This window comes from Geospiza fortis, unplaced genomic scaffold (genome assembly GCF_000277835.1).
Source record: "Geospiza fortis unplaced genomic scaffold, GeoFor_1.0 scaffold221, whole genome shotgun sequence".
NCBI classification, from domain to species: Eukaryota; Metazoa; Chordata; class Aves; order Passeriformes; family Thraupidae; genus Geospiza; species Geospiza fortis.
The window spans coordinates 2,393,679-2,416,554 of record NW_005054395.1 but is presented as its reverse complement, the minus strand read 5'-3'; the positions used below and the strand labels follow the sequence as shown (position 1 = coordinate 2,416,554).

Genomic DNA, 22,876 nt, shown 5'->3' with positions numbered 1-22,876 from the left:
ATCTGCCTGAGCAGGTTTTCTCCCACATTAGATTTATTTTCTGTATTTCTGGGAGTATTGAATGGAGTAGGGTGGGTTGAACAAATGCAACAGAGAACCATTTCCATTTAATGGTAACATCCAAGCTGACTGGAACTCACTTTATCTCTTAATTTCCTTGAACCAGTTTTTGGGGAGGTCTGTTATCTGCAGAATATGGTTAAGAGATGATGAATGTGAATCTTAAAGTTCCAGACTATTGGTTGTGTCACTCTTCACTGTCAGAACACACAAAGTTTAATAGATGTCCCATTTTAAGGAAGTGTGTGTGGGAAATGGCTGCTATGGATAGCTGCAGTTTTTCTTTGGATTTTCTCTGTGCATGAAGTGTCCTGCTGACACTTGTCTATGGACAATGGATAATTTTGAAATTCAGTTGTTGACCAGAATCTTAGTATGCTTAGTTAGAGGACCTAAAACCCATTTTCATCTCAGTTCTTAGATTAAACCTAGATGATGGTTTATGAGATTTTCTGTACTTGTTTTTTTCTATAAAGGGAAATAAGCTTCATGAGTGCATCCAAAACTTTTAACTGATAGCTGAGAAATTGTTGCATGTAGCTGGTTATTTTGATAGAAGATTAAAATATTTCATCTCTCAGGTAGTGTCATTTTAAAAAAGGTTCCTCTTTTGTTTTTCCTTCTGCTTGGCATCAAGGATAGTGGAATCCAAGGGAAGAAAATGTAGCATCTTATCTGAATTGACATCTGAGACTGAATTAATTATGCTCAGTGTCTTTCTTTCAGGTAGTAAAACAGCTCTTTAGATTAGCTTTTATTGGTAAACTTCATCCTTCTGTAATTTTACCTCTTCATTTTGTGGATATGGCTCCTGTTTTATTGAAGCATGAGGGTGGATTGGGGGGGGGGTGGTTGTTTGTTTTGAGAAATTGAGAATTTTTGAAATATTTTCATAAAACATCACATTTACCTTCTGGTTTTGGTTTGTAGGTAGTCAGGAGAAACATTCTAGTTAAAAAGCAGTGGGCAACGTGCTTTAGGTTCTTTTTTGTATTTTAATTTGGTTGTAATTGATGTCCTATGACATCTGCTTGGAATGAGCTTTCCTGGATGCCCTTGCTGGATAGGAGAATAACTTGCAATCATTTAATACAAAATATCTCTTTGGAGCGTGTTGTTTCGGGTTTAGACTAGTCATGTTGAATAAAAGTGAGAAAAACTATTATTTTGGCTGCAGGAAATATCTTTCTTTTTAAGTAGTTTAAACAATTACATTTTTAGATATAATTTTAAAGCTTCAAAAGATGTATATTGTATGGGAAATGTAATTCCTGTATGTGTCTAAAGCAAAACTTCAGATATCTTGTGTTTTATTTTCATACTGTTAGTTAAAGTAGAAGATGATTAGCTGAGTTAACACATTTATGTAACTGTGAAGCTTGTGAAGCCTTAATTTGCATTAGTTCAGAATGTTAACACAGTGATTGATGATAGATGTTCAAACACATTGACCTGTGAGCAGCAAAATTCTTACTGTTGTTTCTTATTCCAGGTAGGAGAAGACAGAGAGCACATCGTCCTCGTTCTCCAATATTGGAAGAAAAAGATATCCCACCCTTGGAGTTTCCTAAATCCTCAGAGGACTTAATGGTGCCTAGTGAGCATATAATGAATGTTATTGCCATCTATGAGGTACTAAGGAACTTTGGCACTGTTTTACGCCTCTCTCCTTTTCGTTTTGAGGACTTCTGTGCTGCTCTGGTAAGTCAAGAGCAGTGCACACTTATGGCAGAGATGCACATAGTGCTGTTAAAAGCAGTTTTACGTGAAGAAGACACTTCAAATACTACCTTTGGACCTGCTGACCTCAAAGATAGCGTTAATTCCACTTTGTATTTCATAGATGGAATGACGTGGCCAGAGGTTCTGCGGGTATATTGTGAGAGTGACAAGGAATACCATCATGTTCTTCCTTACCAAGAGACAGAGGACTATCCTTATGGACCAGTAGAGAATAAAATCAAAGTTCTGCAGTTCTTAGTGGATCAGTTTCTTACCACAAACATTGCACGTGAGGAGTTAATGTCAGAAGGGGTTATTCAGTATGATGATCATTGTAGGGTTTGTCACAAACTCGGGGATTTGCTCTGCTGTGAGACTTGCTCGGCCGTGTACCACCTGGAGTGTGTGAAGCCCCCCCTGGAGGAGGTGCCCGAGGACGAGTGGCAGTGCGAGGTCTGCGTGGCACACCAGGTGCCTGGAGTGACTGACTGTGTGGCTGAAATCCAAAAAAACAAACCCTACATCCGCCACGAGCCCATCGGCTACGACCGGCACCGGCGGAAATACTGGTTCCTGAACAGGAGGATCATCATGTAAGTGAGCTAAGCACTGCATCCTTTCTGAACAATTACACTGTGTGCTTAATACATCATTTAAATTGCTGTTTCATCTTAAAATTGCTCTTTCTTTAGATAAGGCTTGCTGTTTTGTAAGATTACTAAAGACCATATAAATAATCCATATTTATCCCAAATTAATATTCTGATAATCTATACATAAAAACAGGACCTCAGGCTTAATATTAATGTGCCTGAAACACATGAATGTGAGGCAAAGAAAGGGAATATTAATGAGAGCTCTCCAGTTTCTTGTAGAAGTTACTGAAGAGAAGTTTGATTCTTTTTATGGTGTGTAGGACACTACTTGTGGTCTGTCACCTGCTTAAGCAGTGTTTGGCTGCCAGGTTCTGGTGCCAGTTTGATGCTCCGCCTTTGAAGCTGAAACTTTCAGAGATGCTCAGAGGGATTCATTGTTACTAGAAATGCAGAAAGTGTTGCATTGAACTTTGTTCTGTAGTGCAAAGAAAGTCACCATAGAAAGTTGTGCCTGTCTTGGAGCGAGGTTCTGTGTGTGTTTCACACAATTTCCTGTTACTGGTTGGTCTCAAGATACAAATGTACCTCAACTATTAATAGGAATCAAACCCTTGCTAGTGAAGGCATTGTGCCCTGGATTTTACCTGAAAAGTTGAATCTGAAATTCATTTTTCACAGGAAAATGGCTAAAGATTGGTTTTCTCATAAAAGACTGTTCTTATCTAATTGTTCTCATAATGGAGGAGAAACAATATTTAAGTGAAATTAGTGCTATTGTTAAATTGGGAGAAACAGAGATTTTGGCAGAGCTCTGAAAACACAGAAACACAGTTTCCATTCAGTGTTACTGAGAAAATAAACCTCAGCTGGGTACCTTAACAGAATTTCATACAAAGCAGGTTACAGTGAACGTTAAGATAGTAGCCAGCGTGTTTAAAAGAGACTGTGAGGTCTGCTGATGGTGTTACATCTTGCAAAGAAGACACTTCTGAGGGCGCATGGCATTCCTTTAAAATGTGGGGCTGTTTCTCTGGGGTATTGTCTGCTGATGCTTTAAGTATTAATTATCTCTGCTCTGTTTCCTGTGTTCTTCTTTCATATTTGTAAAAAAAGAATCCATGTTTGATCCTTTTTAGTTTCTCTGGGTTATAAATGTCACAGTAATGCCAAGTAACCTTTCAAAGGCTGCAGGGAATCTTTTATACTCTTCTCTTTTTTTCCCTGTATATGTGCTCCGTGTTTATACTCAGTCACATGTTCCACAGGGAGGGGTGGATCATTCAGGTGGTTCACCAGGATGGGATGGGCACCTGAAGCTGTTGATATCCAATTATTCCCTTGCTTCCTACTGAATTTCCTACCTTTTGTTTTCAGAAAATGTGTTGAAATTTTGATTTCCACAAAAAGCCTGGTTGTGAAGGACACATAACTGGGATTATTTTTGCTCTAGTTACTTGTGCTTTAATAACTTAGGGTTACCTCTGCCTTGGTTTTGTATCTTCCTCCTCAAACTCTTGAGGAAAAGGTTGTTCTAAAGATGGATTTGTCTTCACTGCTCTCCTGTACTGGCAGAGATCTGGGAATTAACATTATAAAATCCAGATCACTGATGAGCTGATTTTGAGATAAATGGGCAGACTTTGTTTCCTCCCTGTATGTAGGCAGATAGGTAATTATTTTTAACCAAACTTGATCTGTGAAACAATGTTTTTTTTCCCAGTGAAGTAGAGTATTTGATGTTCTGAAGGTTTTCATACAGGCAATACTTCAACATACTTCAAACTAAAATGAATCATGCAGGTGCTTCGTGATCCTTTGAAACCTGCACATGTGAGAGTTGTTTCTTTTTGGCACATTGGTAGTAATTTTAACTGCACTTACGGGAGACATCTTCAAAAGTTAAATGTATTGAGTTTTTTAAAACCAATATTTTGCATTCATTTTAGGTGTTCTGTGGGCAAATTTTATCATAAGGGGTCAAAAGTAGTACACAACTTATTTCCAGGGAAATGCAACTTTAATAACTCACTTTAAGTTCTATACTTTCAGTTTTTAAATTCAGTAAGCATACTGTATTGCAAACCCAACTTTTTGCATATATTTACTTATTTATTTATATATACACACTGAGCAGGATCAAAGCACACCTGAGGTCTTGGATAACTGAAGGGTGACTTAAGGGATAACCGCCAAATGCTAAAACCTGAGATTTGTGAAATTATCATATCAAGTTTATTGAAATGAATAGAATATATTCCCCAATGCCATGTGATCAAATGTATCAGAGGAAACTAATAGATCTAAAAATAATCTGCACAAATACCAATTTGAAATCCTGCCCAGGAGGATTAGAGAACTGAAATCCTAAATTCTTGGTGGTTTTGTTTCTCAAAAGGGTTTTCAGAGCTTTTTACTTCTTCTCCCCTCTTCCCCTTTAAATGTCATAAATCCAACCTACTGCTGGTTTTCCTGCCTTTAAAGGGTTTTGTAGGCTTGTTCCCTGATACTTTTATTTCCATCACTGGCCTTTTTAAGCCCATCATTGTGGGTTTGTTTCTCTTTTCCACCTCTTCTGTTTTACTCTCTTCTCTGAGATGGAAAAGTGGACACTGAAGGAGTCTCCTCATGAACAAATATCAACAAGATTAAAACAAAAAATGGGCCAAGAGCAAATTAATTCCTGACGTTTTTGTTTCAAGCTGTTTACAAATTAAGGAGGATGCCTCTGGGTCAGTTGCATTTGTTTTACTTGTGAAGATTATTTCTGCAAGTTATTAACTCAGGAAATTTGGGACTTTGAGTTGCATTGTCCTTCTAAACTGCTGCAGTGTTTTAACAAGTTTATCTTTATAGAAATATTGAGATGCTTTGGATTTATCAATTGTCTGTGAAAACAGATAATGAAACACTGTTTGGCTTTCATTTTGATAGCAGAAATAGGGCACACATTGTTATTCCTGAGTTGTGTGGATCTTCCGCAACAGCCAAAAGCATTTTCAGCTTTTTTTGTTTGCAAGATTTGTCATGCTGTTTATGTTCTTAGGGGGTCCTCCTCTATTTTCTCTACTTAATTAACAAGGGTTTAGGTCTTCATTTGAATAGATTGCTTTAAACAATTTCCTGAATTCTTCAGTTTCCCACTGTATCATCATGGAATTCAGGAAGTATCTGCTACTTAGTACTAAATATTTTGTTATCACCTTACTTGAAAGTTTTGATTATCTTCTACGTCTTTTATCAATCTTTAAACTCGTCTCTGCAGCCTACCAGTGAATAGTTCCTGGCAGCCAAGGAGGCTGAAAGAGGTAGGAAATAATCATGTGATTCTTTTCTCCCTCCTTGGCCTCGCATATTGTGTGTGACTCAGCTGAGTCCCCCTGTCCAGCACCAAGCTGGCAAATCTGGACTGGTTGAAAGCAACATTGGGAGCTGGTCCTTGTCAGCCTTGGATCTTTTTATGACAGCCCCTCTGATTTCTTCAGCAGGTAAAAGTCATGTCCCTTTAGTAAACACAGGATGATGTTAAGGGAAAGTTAGCTGGAATTATATAATTGTTAATTTAAGTCTTATCTAAGTTGGCGAAAATGGATTGCATGGAATGATTCCTGCTGTGTGCTCTAAGTCTTTCCCTGGCACACATCTGAGTCTTGGAAAGAAGTCTGGCCAGAGATGAGTTTGGTGTTAGCACACAGACCAACCAGTTTGTGCCATTTCACATTCTGTCTGTGCTTTTTCCAGAGAAAACTCTTCAATTCCTGAAATTCTCTCGTTAAGGTTGTGATAGTCTTCAGGTCAAAACAAACTTTGTGCTCAAACCCTGATATAAATGAAGTAGAAGAGTATTAAAATACTCTTGGATAACCTCATTGTCTGTTTCTAGACTATTATCTGAGCGGTTCTTTAATGGGCAGGACTCAAATCACACATGGAGGGATCAGCTCCAGGTGCTTTCTGCAGAATGCTCTTGGTGGTTTGATGTCTCAGCTCTGCACACTGAGCCTTGGAGTTTACTGGTCAGCAATACAGCAAAGCTTTACTGGTGCTGAAAGCTTTTCCTTGAGTTATCCTGGAAAACTGAAGACAGCAGTTAATTGCTTTTAGGTCCAATGGAACCTTGCAAACCTAGAATAGAAAGGGTGATGGGAAGAGAAGAGCCAGATGCTGCTTGGGAGGTTCAGGTGATGCACAGATTCACCCTGGCTGCATTAGTGCAGCTGGAGCAGTCTCAGATTTGCTGAAGGTGGGGAGAAACATGAAAATAAGAAAACACTTGGATGGTCACCATGAAAATAGAAGCAATGTGTACAAGATGCTTGTCTGGCAGAAGGATGCAGGCACAGCCTTTCCTCATGGAGAGGAATATGAGAATATATTGTGAGACTTGTTCTCAAAGGTCTTTTCCAGCCAAAGTGACTCTCATTCTATATAAAGCGTTTATATTGTTGCATATCTAGGTCATAGAAGAGGATGTATAAATGGCATTATCTCTCTAGCAAATAATCCCTTAACAGCCACAACAGAAGGGATCAAAATGAAAGATTCAAGTTCCCTTTTTGGTCAGTTAAGACACAGAGTAATAACAGCATCATATTCTACAGCCATGTTTGCCAGGAGCACAGCAGCCTTACAACTGCTGCTCTGCCAGGGTCTTGCACTTGCCATTTCCCTTGGACACTTGCCAGGGAAAACTCAGAAGGCACCCATTCCCTGTCGTTTTTAGTTAAGCATTTTATTTCATCCTTTTATTTCCTCTCACTGTGTAAAGCCCCATTCTTGCATTCTCATCTCCCCCTCCATCTTGGTTTTTGGGCGTTTGCCTTTATCTTCCTCTTCTGTGGCTTTTGTTCACCACCAGTAATGAAAGTGCTGTCATTCTTATTGTTGTTAGTAAATAACTCTTGGTTTAGAGGAAACATGGTTTAAACAGTAATTTTTCTTTAACATGGAAGTTTACAGGCCTAGAATATTCCATAGAGTCAAATGATTGTCAGTGTTCAGCTGTTACATTTTGGTGTGTTGTACGGCCTTCTTGAAATGAGCTGTTTTCTGAGAAAACTTGTCAAACTTAACAGGTTGGTGTGGTTAAAACTAATGGAATATTGGCAGTTTAGAGGAATAAATGGGTAAAGCAGAATTAGTTGCTTTTCATGAGCAAAGGCCTTTACAACAGAGATGCAAGTTTCTTTGCAAAACACCAAGTTTTATCCTCAAAACCTAAAGTCTGTTCTGTAATAATGGTTGTGACAAGTTAGTAGTTGAATTTTGTTTAACTATTAACTTCACAACCACCTTATTTCAGTAGTGTTCTGTTTGAGTTACAAATATTAATTGTTTCACAAATAAAGAGTGGGAGGCAGTAGATCAACAACGATCAAGTTGCCTTAAGGTTGTTTGTCTTTCTGAATCCCTGAAGCCAATTAGTTCCATTTTTAATATGTAAGCCACAGGAGGGGACCCAGTAGAGAGGAACCTGCAACAAACCCCACAAGGGCAGAGGTTTGAGATTTACAGTCAGCTTCCCATTGCTGCCAGCACCCTGGGTTAGGGCTCTCAGTGAGCCACAGGCCTGCAGTGCTGGAACAGGGGTGCAGGGGCAGCAGGAGTTCAGTTCCTCTGCCCAGGGGAGTGCCAGGCTGGGCAGTCAGTGGCACCCACACGGTGTGGGGAGCACTGGGATGTGCTGTGGAAATGATGGGCTCATGCCAGCCTGGGTCTGGCTCTTGCCAGCCTGGATCTGGCTCTTGCCAGCCTGGATCTGGCTCTTGCCAGCCTGGATCTGGCTCTTGCCAGCCTGGATCTGGCTCATGCCAGCCTGGGTCTGGCTCTTGCCACCCTGGATCTGGCTCATGCCAGCCTGGATCTGGCTCATGCCACCCTGGATCTGGCTCTTGCCAGCCTGGATCTGGCTCTTGCCACCCTGGATCTGGCTGCTGCTGCCCCCCAGGATGGACCAAGCTGAGCTGAAATCCAGCAGCTGCAGAACCACTTGGAGCATCCTCCCTGTGCTCTGCAGGCTCCAGGAGAGTCTGTTACCTGAGGGATTGATGGGGCTCCCCTGAGTCTGTGGCCCTGCTGAGGTGCTGTTGGCACCAGTAATTCTGGGCTCATGGAGTACTGCAGATTAAAAATGTGGAAATCCCTTGATCTTTTCAAAGGGATTGTATTATGACTCATCCCTTACTGCTGCTCTCACAGGTGGATGCTGCAGGATGCCAATATAAAATATTTTATGAGTGTGACATTTTATATTTCGAATTTTCTGACTTTTTTTTTCCTGAATATGCTGTCAGAAACTACCATTATGGATTCTGGACTTACAAATTGTTTCAGACTCAGTAGTAAATTACTGGTTAAAGAAACAGTAAATATAATAAGAATAAACCTTATTGCCAGATTGGACAAACGAGTTTTAAGGAGACTTCAAAGCTTTCCTTGGGAAGTTGTCATGAGAACTGAGGGGATGAAGAAAGGGAAGGAAACAAGAAAGGAATATTGATATTAAACTGGGTGCATATGAGCAATGTGATTTGTTTATTCTCACTCAGGTATTGACATTTCATAGTGCTCTGCAGATAGCAGGTGATAGCAATTTTTGTCATTTATCCAGATATTTTAAAATCAATATTTTTTAAATACTCCTACAGAGAAGAAGATTCAGAAAGTGAAAAGGATAAGAAAATCTGGTACTACAGCACAAAGATCCAGCTGGCAGAGTTAATTGAATGCCTGGACAAGGATTACTGGGAGGCTGACCTATGCAAAACCCTGGACGAGATGCGTGAGGAAGTTCATCGGCACATGGATGTGACAGAAGACCTTACAAACAAAGCAAGGGGCAGCAACAAGTCTTTCCTTTCTGCAGCAAATGGTAGGAATATTTGGTGTAATGAGAATAGATGCTGCACTTTGAATCAAATCTAGTTTATCTTACATCAGAAGCAGGATTTATGTCATGTTATTTGTGCTCCGTGGCTCTGTAGGTGGTTTGTTGTTTCATGTTGACAACATGTTTTATATTGTAGATGAGATTTTGGACATTATCAGAGCAAGAAAAGGAGAAATAGTGGAAGATAAAAACACAGGAGATGAGGAAGCAGAAAAGGCCAAAAGTGATGTTGATAATGACCAGAGAGATGCTGAGAGAGACAAGGAAGAATCTGGAGACCAAGATAAAATTGAGGAAACACAAAGTGAGCAGGATGTGGAAAAAGAGAAGACAGAAGGTAAAGAAACTGACTGTGCTTTAACAGCTCCATTTAAGTGAAGTGAACCCCCCATTTATTTAAGTGTTGATGCAATACTTTCTTTGTATGATTCTCCAAGATATTTCTGTAATAGGTGATATTTGTCAGTTCCTGTGTGCTTTGTGCTTTGTTGGAGTTGTTCTTGTTAAGTAATTTCACCAACTTTCCTACTTCTATAGAGCTGGCTCCTAGATACCCTGCCTTGAGGTACAGGTGGCACTTACAGGTTGTGATCAGCATGTTTGTAGTAAGCCACAATTTTTAACTTTTTCCTACTCACAATTGGTTTCTTCTTTGATTCTGAGACAATATCATCTCATAGCCAAAAAAAGGAAGGGAAAAAGCTTGCTATTTTTCAACATTATCAGACAAACAAAGCTGCTGAAGTTGCTTTCTATGGATGATGCCAAATGACATCCTAAGGCATAATAAAGAACATCCCTAAAGTTTTGTTGTGCGTTTTACTATAGAGGCAACAGTCGTTGGGGATAAAAGTAACTCTGTGACCTCCAGCACTGATGACAGCACCACAAATCCTTCTGCAGGAGAGAATAGTTGCTCTGAAGGGAAGGACGCAGTGGGGTGTCAGTCAGAAACCCTTGATAGCAACAACGTGGCAGAGAAGAAGGTGGCATCAGAGCTCCCTCTGGAACTCTCAGGTACAGAAGGCACTGTTACCACTGCCTCTGTAATTTGGGGAATCTGTTTTTCTCTCTGATTTGTCCACTAAAACCATTCCCAGCGTATATCACTCATGCTGTTTGCTTGCAGTGCCATCCTTTACTGCTACGTTGTCATTATTAACATTTCAAATTTAATTTTCTTGCAACTAGTGCTTGAAATTTGTGGTCCTCCATGACATTAGCATTTGTTTCCATGCCTTCCAAAGACAACTATGGCTAAGCTTTTTATTTTCTGTTTTCTCTATATTTTATTTTTCCATAGTGATCCATAATGATTGTTAGCATCCTCTCAAAGTTTATTTCAAATCTAATTTGCTGCTGGCTTGTTTATTATTTTAACCTCTCATTTACTGTGTAAATTACTAACAAAGTGTTTTCATTCATGAGAGTAAACCATTGCACTGAAATGTCAAGATTAAAATTATCATGCTGGAAATTTGAAGCAGATTTCAGAATTATAAGCACAAGGGTTATTGTATTTCAACATGTTTTGTTCTGCCATGTCAGTGACTCAAAGGTAATAATATACACTATTTAAAATCAGACAAACTTACTTTAGGAATAAGTGGGAGTTGATTAAGTGTAACATGAAGTATGAGTGTACTATTCTAGAATTACTTTATATTACATTTAGAATTATATTCTATTACAGGATTTACTACATAACCAAATGTTGTTCTAAACAGCTGATCACCGTTAAAATTATCAGGATTTTCTTTTCAGTTTTATTCTCCGTTCTTAAAAATCTGAACATGTGTGATGTGAACATACTTGGTGTGTTATGTTCTAAAAAGGGGTAGTGAATGTTTTCTCTCCTACAGAAATAGTTCTCCATGCAGTCACAGTCTGCAGCTTTCCAACTTATGAAAGTCAATGCCTCCAAACCTTGTAATAAACTTTTCTGAGCAAGAGGACAAAATGAAAGCTAAGATTAATCTGTAATCTGCAAGCCTCATAATACACTTTTTAAGTACAGAAAATGTCCTGATGTACGAGACAAAAGCCATATATTTTTGATACATGGCCAAATATTTTTGCCAGTTCTCCTGTTTTTTATTCCCTTTTAAAGTTAAAATAACTGTGTAAAGTATTAATGGAAAAGATACAGAGTATAATTTTGTTTCAGACACCTTTATGGGTTTGTATTTTATTTTAAAGATTCACTTATATATTTATCATTATTTATTATACTTTCACAAGTACTTTTCTCCTTTCAAAGCTTCTGCGTGAGTTGTATATTCATGGGCTCTTTTTTGTAGGAAAGTGTATGTGGAGTTTTTTCCTCATGTCTAATTCACTATATTCACAGCAATGTTTGTGTTCTTACTATGAAATTTCAATTTGAGACTGTCAGAGAGAGGGAGACATACTGAACCAGGATCAGTGAGGCAGTTATCTCCAAAAGAGGGGGGAAATATGAGCAAAATGCTGTGATAGATGAGAATGTCTGTTACCATCCTTGCTAAATGCAATTTGGATATTAATCTTTATCAAGAGTCTGGTTTGGGTCCTTCCACTCTCCTCCAAACAGCAGCCATGGAAACAGGTCCATTTTTCCTCATAGTAAAAAGGGAAGTGGATCAAACAGTGGTGGTCACCCATTTGGCACAGTCAGAAATCAGCATGCATTCAGATTAGAGATCCTCTAAGAATTCCAGAATATTTATCTGATCAGTCCTTCTGCTAGTAGTGAATATTTCACAAAAAACAAGTTTTGTTCTGTCACTCTTCTTAACAACATCAGAATCCCTGATGCTTTGGAAGAATTCTAGAACCAGGCGTATCTTGTAGATTTTAAACAGCTGAGCTGTCTCCCTTTGGCACTAAGCCCAGGAGACATTGCTGGGTTTGCTGTTTTGAGGGATGGGGGCTTGTTCCTTCTGGGAGAGTGGAGGGATTTATTTTGAGGTAGCTGCAATTCAGTGATATTTAGTCAAAAATTCCTACTGGGGCAGCACAGCAGGTGAGGTGACAACAAAGTCCAGAGCTGTCAAGACAGTAACAAGGACAGCTGGGGATCAGGAACCCATTTGAAGCCACATCAAGATCCATCAGATCAGGAAGGGGCTGCTATTTTAAGTGGGTTGATATTTAGAGTGGTGCCAATGGAACAGAAATCTGTGGGATTCCTGAGAATGAAGGTGCTGAGGAAGAGACAATCAAAGACTCATTGGAAAACAAGGAAAACTGAAAGGTGTGTGCTCTGAGGAACAGCTAAAGCACAAGAAAATTAAAAGAGAAAATCAGATGCTTCAGGAAGACCAGATTTTATGAATTCTAAATGCAAAACGGTCTCAGGGTTATCTATGTGTGCATCTATAGAAAAAAATTGTCTTGGATGAAATACAAATGTATTTTAAGTAGAGATATGAATTTCAGTTCTTCAGAGATGTAGAAGTTGAAACTCCTTGAAACAGAAAAAAAATATACTTTCATGGACACAGTGCTCTGAAGGGAATTAATGTTTTCTATGTGTTTTCCCTCCAGTCCAGCAAAACATGTTCATCTGCCTTTTTTTTGATGAAAACTTTAAAAAGTTGCATTGATCCAATTCAAAAGAAAAAACTAAAACTGGAGTTGTTCTTTTGTAGAAGAAACTGGTCAGATGATCCCCAGCAGTGGTTCTGCTGCACCTCCACAGGCAGATGTTGAGAACAGCAGTGGCAGCGAGCTGGGCTCTGGCCAGAATGACTCCATTAAGACTCTTGATGATGCTGAAAATGCAGAGAGGGGATCCCAAGCTTCAGAGGATTTAGGTAATAATAATAATGATGATGATAATTACATTAATAATAAGGATTATAAGGATAATGACATCTCCAGCTTTCATTTTATGCATCTTTTCATTGAACTTTCTGTTCTTTTTGTAACTTCTATACATAAATAGAAAACTTCCAATTCTTAAATTTGTTTTAAAAGCCTTTTTTTATTCCTGGGCAGGAGAGAAATCCAATGGTGACAGAAGTGATTCTCCAGGTGCAGGGAAGGGCACGCCAGGCTCAACACGGATGCTCACCAGATTGAGAAATCCAGATAGCAAACTGAGCCAGATGAAAAGCCAGCAGGTTGCTGCTGCAGCAAATGAAGCAAATAAGTTGTATAAAGAGACCAGAGAGGTTTGTGCACATCTTGGAAAACTCAAAGAACTACAAAAAATGTTCTGGAAAAATGCTAATTTCTTTAAAGGATACTAAATTTTACTTTTAAACTTTGAAAAGTTTTAAAAAGTGTTTTTTTTCAGGCAATGGAGGTACTTAAAAAAAGGCAGTAATAATAAGTTAACAAATGGTAAAATTGTAATATCACGGGAAGCTTTTTCCCCCCTCTCCTTTGCTCTCTTGAGTGCTCTCCACAGAGTGATGACAGTGACCCAGTGCACTGGTGTAGTTGTTTTGTATGACTGGGTTGTTTGTTGTTTTGGTTCTGGATTTTAAGTAGCCCAGTTTTTACAGGAAGGAAATGCTCAAACATTGGGACTTTTTTTTGCAGTTAATTGTCTGCATATTATTTTGTATATTCATTTTATATTTGTTAATTGATTTCCATGTAAGTTAACACTTAGTGAATTTATTGACAAACGAATTAGTCCAGTGATGTTACCTATGCCATGTTGTGAAAGTCCAGGATCCTTGTTTCCTAAGCTGCATGTCTGAATTCTCTGATGTACCAAGGAGGGGGTTCACAGAGGGCTTACCTGAGTTTAATAAAGCTGTTTTCCCCGAGCTCTCTCCCTCCATAGGCACAATCAGGTTCCTGTTTGGTCTGAGTAGCCTGGATGATGTTTTTAATGTTAAATTTGATCTGGGAATATCCTAACTCTGTAGACAGGCAGTGATGAAGTACATATATTGGTGTATTGGATAAACAGTTATTTGTTTCTGCACACTGGTGCAGGGTATTTTTATTCTTTTATATATAGACATTTGAAGCATAAATCATAAATAAGAGAAGGAATTACTTTACAGATTCCCTGAAAAGTTTCCACTATTTCTTTCATAAGGTTCTGGTGGTCAACTCCCAAGGCGAAGTGTCCCGAGTGAACACCAAGAAGGACGTTGTGATTAAAGGAAATATCAACAACTATTTCAAACTGGGGCAGGAGGGGAAATACCGTGTGTATCACAATCAATATGCCACCAACTCCTTTGCTCTGAACAAGCACCAGCACAGGGAGGACCACGACAAGAGGAGACACCTCTCACACAAATTCTGCCTGACCCCAGCTGGAGAGTTCAAGTGGAACGGGTCTGTGCATGGCTCCAAAGTTCTCACCATATCCACCCTGAGGCTGACCATTATTCAGCTGGAAAATAATATCCCAGCATCCTTCCTTCACCCTAATTGGGCTTCCCACAGGTGAATGAATAAATGGAAATACATGTTCTTGTGTTTTACTTGTGGTTTTGCTAGCAGTGTTAATAAACAATAGTCTTTGTTTTTTTCAAATCTGTGATTTCCAAGCACCGTGCTTCACTATAATAAAACATAATGTGTGTTTATGATGGAGGCTAAAAGGGTTGTACATTTGAGTAAAGTATTACTACAGGAGTTTTTATCCTACCATGAAGTCTTCTTTAAATGGCAAGCTACATTAGTGCATGTATATGTTTCAGATTGTTCTCTTTTTTCCAATTTAGGTCTAACTGGATTAAGGCTGTTCAGATGTGCAGCAAACCCAGAGAATTTGCACTAGCACTGGCTATTTTGGAATGTGCAATCAAACCAGTTGTCATGCTGCCCATCTGGAGGGAATCCTTGGGGCATACGAGGTAAAATTAATAAATACTAAAATATTCTTGAATATGAGAATTTTACTTTGGTTTGCAATTGGTAGTTCCTTTAAGCCTGTAAGAATTATGTTTAAATTGAGATAGTCATTCAGCACTTGAAGTGTATTTTCTCAAACAGAAACAGTGAAAAACCATGACAATATTTTATAGTGTCATTGCTCCTGCATTTGTTTTATCTGAGCCACAGTCTCAAAACTGCTAAAACTCTGGGAGAGTAGAAGAGCAAATTTCAACACTCTCAGTTCAGTGGAGTCTGGGTTTTGTCTCTGATTTTGTCATAGGAGCAGAAAATAGATGTGTCTAGTGTTAGACACAATTCCATCCAGCTGTGTTTGCCTCACTGAAATAGCAAAAAATGTGATGTTCCTGTTACAAGTAATACCTAAAACCTGATAGTGGGCATTCCTCTTAACTTCAGATATTTAAACTTATTCAAAAGGGTATTAGGTGCTGTTGACATCTTATATTTGCTTGCAAAATCCTGTACTTAAATCTCTATGTATTAGATTACGCAGAATGACAGCAATAGAAAGAGAAGAAAAGGAGAAAGTGAAAAAAAAAGAGAGAAAACAAGAAGAAGAAGAAACAATGCAGCAAGCTACATGGGTGAAATACACATTTCCTGTCAAACACCAGGTGAGGGTTTCTTTTGTGGGAAGTACAAAGAAAGCACAGAAACTGTTGATTTCTGACTCTCTGTTTTCATTTAAGCTTACAGTGTTCATGTCCTTGTGTTAGTCCTACATGGAAACAGGAACCATGGCCATGTATTCAAGGACATGATCTTGGTCTGAACTGAATTTGATCTGTGTCATGCTCTTATTGACACTGCCTGAGTGACAGATACTGGTCTGCAAATGCAGCCTTTCCTTATGGAAGATTCTAGGGGGTTACTGGAATCTTGTCTATGTGTCTGTCCCTGTCCCACTCCCTCTCCCCAAAAAATCCAGCCTTTGGAAGGTGGAACAATATGATGGGAACTACTCTAGAAACCTCTCCTACAGTAGATATTAGCTACTTTTGTTGGAGGAGTTCTTTGCTCTACACTTGTTGTAACAAGCATACAGGTTGATTCAAAAATTCCCATAAACATTAATAATGCAGCAAATAGCATCATTAATATTACTTTTTAAAAAATATTTACAGGTTTGGAAGCAAAAAGGAGAGGAATATAGAGTAACAGGATATGGTGGCTGGAGCTGGATTAGTAAAACTCATGTCCACAGGTTTATGCCCAAACTGCCAGGAAATACTAATGCAAATTACAGAAAATTGCTATCAAGTAAGTGTCTGCATTGCTTACTTTTTTTTTTAAATTGCAATTATTAGTTAATATTTCTTAAGGAGACTTTAGGAGTTATTTTCCAGCAAAGCTTTTGTGGATATCTGGTAATCTTGGTCAGTGTAACCTGTTCAGTTATCACAGACATTTTGTAGCTACATTAAATTGTTTCAGTTATGTTTTGTGTAGTACTTGTGCATATTTGTATAACCTTATTTAAATTAAAGGTAGATAAAAGTTATGTAGAGCATCAAAACCAAAAAATAACATCTTAAATATTGAGGGGGTGTGTATATGTATATATATATATATGTGCAGTAGTGCACTGTTTAATCTATGGTGTTACCACTAGATGCTTAATTCTCTTTCTGAATTTCACTAATGTGTGCAAATGATTTGAGAGGTAAACTAACATGCATTCAAATGTGGCGGAGTACAAAAAATACTCTGGATAATTGAAATAATTTAATTTGTTAATAGCAAAGAGCGAAGATGAAAAATGCAACTTGGATAAACGAAAAGGTACAGCTAAGGTAAAAGCAGAGAAAGAAAGAGCAAAGGATTCTCGAGATCTGCAAGCAAAAGACAAAGCAGATGTTTCAGAAACCTTGGAGAAAGTACAAGTAAAAGAAGAAAAGTTGCGTGAAGACAAATTAGAAGTTGACACAATTTCTGAAAACTTCGATCATGCAAAAGACACAGGTGATAATCTTTTGTTATTGTGAAACTCATGTTATTGTATGAGTAAAAGCATAGAACCTCAGAAATAACTAGTGAAAAACTGTGTAACAGATTTTGTCAAGAAATCTAAAATTTCTTAGTTAAATGATTGCCTGTTATCCATTGTAGTAGTGTCTGAAGCTTTTGTTCCTTTTTTAATTGAAATCTTTTAATATGCTAAAAGCCCCATTTATTTCTTAGTACTTAATGTAAAAATATAATTTGTATTCATTATTGGGGAGCTCACTGACTCAGAGTTACTTCTTCTTCACAGTGGAAAAAGACATCGATGGTGAAAATGATAAAGTCATCAAAGAAGAGCCTATGGATGTGGATGACGTGAAAATTGAATCCTCTATAAAAGATGAGGAAAGTCATTGTAAGCGGGATATAATCAATGTCAGTGAGGGATTTCATTTAAGGACTTGCTACAAAAGGAAAGTAAAATCATCAAAATTAGATGGACTCCTGGAGCGGCGAATAAAACAGTTTACACTGGAAGAAAAACAACGTCTAGAAAAGATGAAGCTGGAGGCTGGTGCTAAAACTGGGGGCATTCGATCTGTGAGCCCCCAGAAAAACACAGATGAGCTACAAATGAGGAATGGGAAAGAAGGAAGCCAGTTTGGCTCTCCTTCCCAGGATCAAAGCTACATTTCAGACAAGACCCAAGCTGAAGATGCAGAACAGGATTGTTTGCCCATCAGCAAAACCGGGGATGAAGATGAACCTTCCTTGCCTTTGTCAAACAGGCTCTCAAAAGAGGGGCAGCTGCTGGATGAGGACTCCCCTCAATCCTCTGAAGGAGACAGCTCTGTTCAGAATGATGGCAGAGAAAACAACCCTGAGCCTTCCACTGCTGATAAACGTCAAGGACAAGAGGCTCTTGGAGAGTCTGAGAGCTCTTTAGTGGATGGCTTGAAACAAAGCAGTGCAGAAGGCAGAATCAAATGGGATGTTTCAGAAACAACTGAAAAACCCTTGAAACAAAAGCTACCTATTACCAGAGTTTCTCAGCGAGAACTTGAAAACTTAGGACCAGTGGTACCTGAAAGCAGCTGTAGAGGAGATGCTGTGAGCACTCTTGAAAAATCAGACTCAGAAGGGGATTCTGAACAGCAAAGCAAAGATCCAGAAAACAATTGTATGATAAAAAGCCATATGGAAGCCATGTCCTCTCAAGAAAGTGAAATGGAGGAAGAAATTGCTCCTGTAAAGACTGAAAGTAAATCTGAAAAGATGATATTTCACCAAAAATCAGCTAATAAAGATCTAGAATCATTTAAAACGGGGCTGATTTCTGAAAGAAACCTTGGAAGTCAAAGTCTGGAACACATGGATGGGGAAAATGATAACAAAGATTTACTGAGCTCTAAACTAACAGAGGCTAATGGTCGAAAGAAAGGTCAGGAACTGAAAGTGGAGACAGGTACCATGAATAAATATCTTGATCAGACAAATGTAAATACTATTACTGACAAAAAGAATAATAAAGATGAAGAAACTGAGACAGAAAAAGAAAAAACATCATTTCAAATGAATGGAAAAGACAATGACGTTAAAGCATTATCAAATGATGACTGCTTAGTGAAAAATACCTGTGAAGCTAAGGCAGGGGGTGATATTGAACCAAAAGTTAATAACATTAATAAAGCCATTCCAGAACATGAAATAAAACCATTGACTTTTAAGGAATCTTCAGTAAAACCATTCATGAATGGTGACATCATGGGAGAGGACACAAAGGATAAAAATAACATGGACTCAAAGTCACATCTGCAGAGTTCACCTGAGTCTGAGTCTCGAGAGGGTCTTCAGCCACCAGATGAAGTGGCCAAGTGTGTGCAGAAAACTGAAGAAAAGCAGCTTTCTCCTGAGAGATCTGCCAGTGGGGGCTCTGCTTCCCTGCCAGCACAGCCTGTCTGTAAAGAAAATAACCTGAACAGTGAAACAGAATCTATGGAAACTGAAGCAAGCGAGGAGAAGAAAGTTGCTCCATCTCCTGTAACCTCGTGCGAGGAATCCAGCTTGAGCAGTCACTTTGCTGACCAGAATGGGGTACAGACATATAAAATGGAAAATATTAATGGGGAAAGTAAAATGAAAACCGTTATTACTGAAGTGACTACCACAACCTCAACTGTGTCCACAGAGTCCAAAACGGTGTTTAAGGTTGCAGAGACTGGAGCTGCCAGTGATGAGAAGACCACAGTTGTTTCCTCTACAGAAAACTGTGCCATCTCCACTGTCACCACCACCACCACTGTCACCAAGCTCACCACTCCAGCCTCAGAGAGTAACTCTGATGTCATCTCTGTCCAGGAGCACAGTAAAACAGTGGTGACAACCACAGTCACCGATTCACTGACCACCCCAGAAGGCACATTGGTGACTTCCATGACTGTCAGCAAAGAATATTCCACAAAAGACAAAGTGAAGTTAATGAAATTCACGAGACCCAAAAAAACTCGTTCTGGAACTGCCTTGCCATCTTACAGGAAATTTGTTACCAAAAGCAGTAAAAAAAGCATATTTGTTTTACCCAATGATGACTTAAAAAAGCTGGCCAGGAGAGGAGGGATCAGAGAGGTTCCTTATTTCAATTATAATGCAAAGCCTGCCTTGGATATCTGGCCATATCCATCCCCAAGACCAACTTTTGGGATCACTTGGAGGTACATACTTTACATTTTTGAGAAGAAGTCTAGGATGTGATGAAATTAATTGATTTTTTAAAATACTAGTGATGCACATGTTTATTCCCAAATATGCAAATTTTGCTATTTTTTATTCAGTTTTCTATATTATTTAGTAAAAATAGCATGGAAATCCTTTGTCCTGTTGGTTTGGTTGGGTATTTTAAGTATATTTTAAAGTATAATTTTATATTCTGTTATTAGGTACCGACTCCAAACAGTCAAATCGTTGGCTGGAGTGAGCCTGATGTTGAGGTTATTGTGGGCCTGTCTCAAGTGGGATGATATGGCAGCTAAAGCTCCCCCTGGGGGAGGAACCACAAGGACAGGTATTGTTATTTTCAATTTCTGCTTTTCATTTGCAGAAGCTTTTGCTGTAAATTCTGAGTGTTATACTCCCTCAAAACATTTCCATAAAGGCTCACTGTCAGCTGTGGCATTTGAATTTTGTTTGTTGTTTCTTTGCCTTGAGTACACTAGGTTGATTGGAGATTTAACTTTATTTGTTTCTGTTATTAATGTGCTGGGACTAATTTATTGCAGAAACAACTGAAACTGAAATTACAACAACAGAAATTATCAAGCGGAGAGATGTTGGTCCGTATGGGATCCGCTCAGAATACTGTATAAGAAAAATCATTTGTCCCATTGGTGTACCAGAGGCTCCAAAAGGTTGGTTTGTTTATTTGTTTGTTTAGACACTCCCCCCACCCACCCTGTAATCTAGAGAAATTAAAGTAACTGGATCTTTATGCAAATTCAGCCCATCAAGGGAGCAAATGCAGCTTGCCAGGAACTATTAATTTACCTTTGAGAAACAAATGCTGCATTTAACAAGTGGACATGATTTATCTGAAGCTGAAAGGCCTCCCTATTTATAAAATGGCACTGAAAACATCACTAAATCTTGGTTTACACTTCAGTTTCGTTTTACAGTATAGCTTAATGTGTGTGTTTTGACTGCTCTCTAAAGAAACTCCAACACCCCAGAGGAAGGGACTGCGATCGAGTGCACTCAGGCCAAAAAGGCCAGAAACACCCAAGCAAACAGGCCCTGTTATAATGGAAACTTGGGTAGCAGAGGAGGAGTTGGAACTGTGGGAGATCAGGGCATTTGCTGAAAGGTAAAGTGAGCTTTTAAAGAAAATTGTCTTCATTTGTGTGATTGTTAAATAAAAGTTCCCCTAGAGAACACAAACGTGGTCACTATGATCACTAGAAACACAACTGTGTTGGGTTTTTACTGGGCCTTTTGATACCGATAGTCAAGCTTAAAGTTACAAAGCTAAACTATCTGCTGGTACCAAAACTAAGGTATGCAGATATTTCAGATTTGTTAGAACTAATATTGTATTAAATTTTCTGTGCTTATGAGCTAACTACTGTTAAATGCTAAAAGGTTATTACTATAATGCATCAAAAGGCTGTAGGCTGCTTTGGCATGACTTTGTACAGTATTTGTTAAATACTTCTATAATCCAAAGAAAATGACTGTGTATAAGTAAATTGAGCCTGAGAATACTCAGGTCATAAGATGCATATTTTCAGCATCATGTGCTTAAAGTTGGAACAACATTTTTCAGTCTCTTGGAAAGAACAATTTTAAATGTATGTTATTACATGGGTTCCTTGCAGTCTCAGATGTAATTATAAATTCCAGTTTTGATTAATAGTTTCCTGTAAGATGTTGCAGTATTTTAGCATCAAGATATTTCAGGAATGTTGCATGCAACTTCAGTTGTTTATTTCTAAATATTTTTAAAGCTGTGACCAGTTTTTCAGTGATCTTTTGTCTTGATGGTTGCTCATATGAGAGCAGTTAAACTGGACAAAACAAAATGCAGTTTGATGGTTGGATTTTACGTGGTGGTATAACTTACTTTTGCTTGTGTCTTTGGCAGGGTGGAGAAGGAAAAGGCACAGGCAGTTGAACAACAGGCTAAGGTTAGTGAACAGAAGAAGGCAGAGGAGTTCAAGGCCCAATTGGAGGCTCAGCTAAAACACCAACGTTTGGCTGCCCAGCAGGTGGGGAGCTGTTGGTCGTCCCAGCAGTCAGCAAACTGCTCTGCTCAGCACATGCATCATAGCCTGGGAAATGCAGTTAGCCCTTGCTTTTACACCATTTCTCAAATACTTCCAACTGCAGATTAAACCATCAAACAATGCTGCTGCCACTGTATACATCTGTTATTTTGAAACAGGGTTAATGCAGAGGTTTGTTCTGGATTGCCTGTTTTTCACCCACGTCATTTATAACACTTTAGAAAGGTTTAGTTTGTTATCATTTTAAAGAAGGCTGGGAAGCACCATCTCCAGGTAAGCTTCTCAGTGTTCTGTGTGGGATGGAAAGCTGCCTTGGAATACAGCTGACTTGGGAATACAACTGCATTTCATGCTTCACTCAAATTGAATCTTTTGATTTTATTCTATCTTACATTATCTGAGTTAAGCCCATTGATAATTTCATTTAAATATATGTAGATATGTATATGTATTTACATTTAAATGTATGCAATTAAAATTAGGAAATCTGATGCCATGTTGGTATTTCACATACATTATTAAGAACTGTGCTTTTTCTCAACATATTCCTTCTTCATTTCATCTGCCCTGACAAAAACCTATTAGCAGTGAATAAGTGCTTCTGATTTGTGGGCATTACTACAATATAGTGCTGGAATTTAAATTAGATAAATACAGATATAATTCCAGTAACATGGGAAAAAATGTTAGATTAGTTGATATTTTAGAAGAGCCTGCTGATACATCCCTTCACTAAGGGGCACTCTAGATTTAAAATGCTTTTTCAACAGTTACAGCACAGAAGGTCACTGGGTAAGGTAAGGGATTTTGAACCTAATTTTTTTAAGCAGGCTGAAAACTGGATTTAAATTTAAAATAATAGTTTTAAAAATTGCATTGTCAGTGGTGAAACAGAATGATACAGTCTGGTTTTTTCTGTAACTGGCAGGATCTCAGTGCAGGAAGCTCTAAATTTAGGAATGCTAATAGTAAACTCTGTGTTGATGATGATGTACCAATTACTGACATAGATGCATGTACATGGTCAAAGCCAAATATAG

General features: G+C 38.5%; 1 protein-coding gene across 1 annotated transcript in view; it reads left to right on the top strand.

Annotated features, from left to right (window-relative positions):
• BPTF (bromodomain PHD finger transcription factor) overlaps window positions 1-22,876 on the top strand; it is a 54,194-nt gene that overhangs the window by 11,580 nt on the left and 19,738 nt on the right. The window contains exons 3-18 of the mRNA XM_031060918.1: window positions 1,553-2,375; window positions 9,023-9,246; window positions 9,401-9,601; window positions 10,093-10,281; window positions 12,897-13,061; window positions 13,246-13,421; window positions 14,306-14,661; window positions 14,943-15,074; window positions 15,602-15,731; window positions 16,242-16,377; window positions 16,858-17,079; window positions 17,372-19,772; window positions 19,998-20,122; window positions 20,337-20,465; window positions 20,767-20,917; window positions 21,695-21,818. Coding sequence (XP_030916778.1) covers window positions 1,553-2,375; window positions 9,023-9,246; window positions 9,401-9,601; window positions 10,093-10,281; window positions 12,897-13,061; window positions 13,246-13,421; window positions 14,306-14,661; window positions 14,943-15,074; window positions 15,602-15,731; window positions 16,242-16,377; window positions 16,858-17,079; window positions 17,372-19,772; window positions 19,998-20,122; window positions 20,337-20,465; window positions 20,767-20,917; window positions 21,695-21,818 — 5,684 coding nt within the window. The remainder of the gene's footprint in view (window positions 1-1,552; window positions 2,376-9,022; window positions 9,247-9,400; window positions 9,602-10,092; window positions 10,282-12,896; window positions 13,062-13,245; window positions 13,422-14,305; window positions 14,662-14,942; window positions 15,075-15,601; window positions 15,732-16,241; window positions 16,378-16,857; window positions 17,080-17,371; window positions 19,773-19,997; window positions 20,123-20,336; window positions 20,466-20,766; window positions 20,918-21,694; window positions 21,819-22,876) is intronic.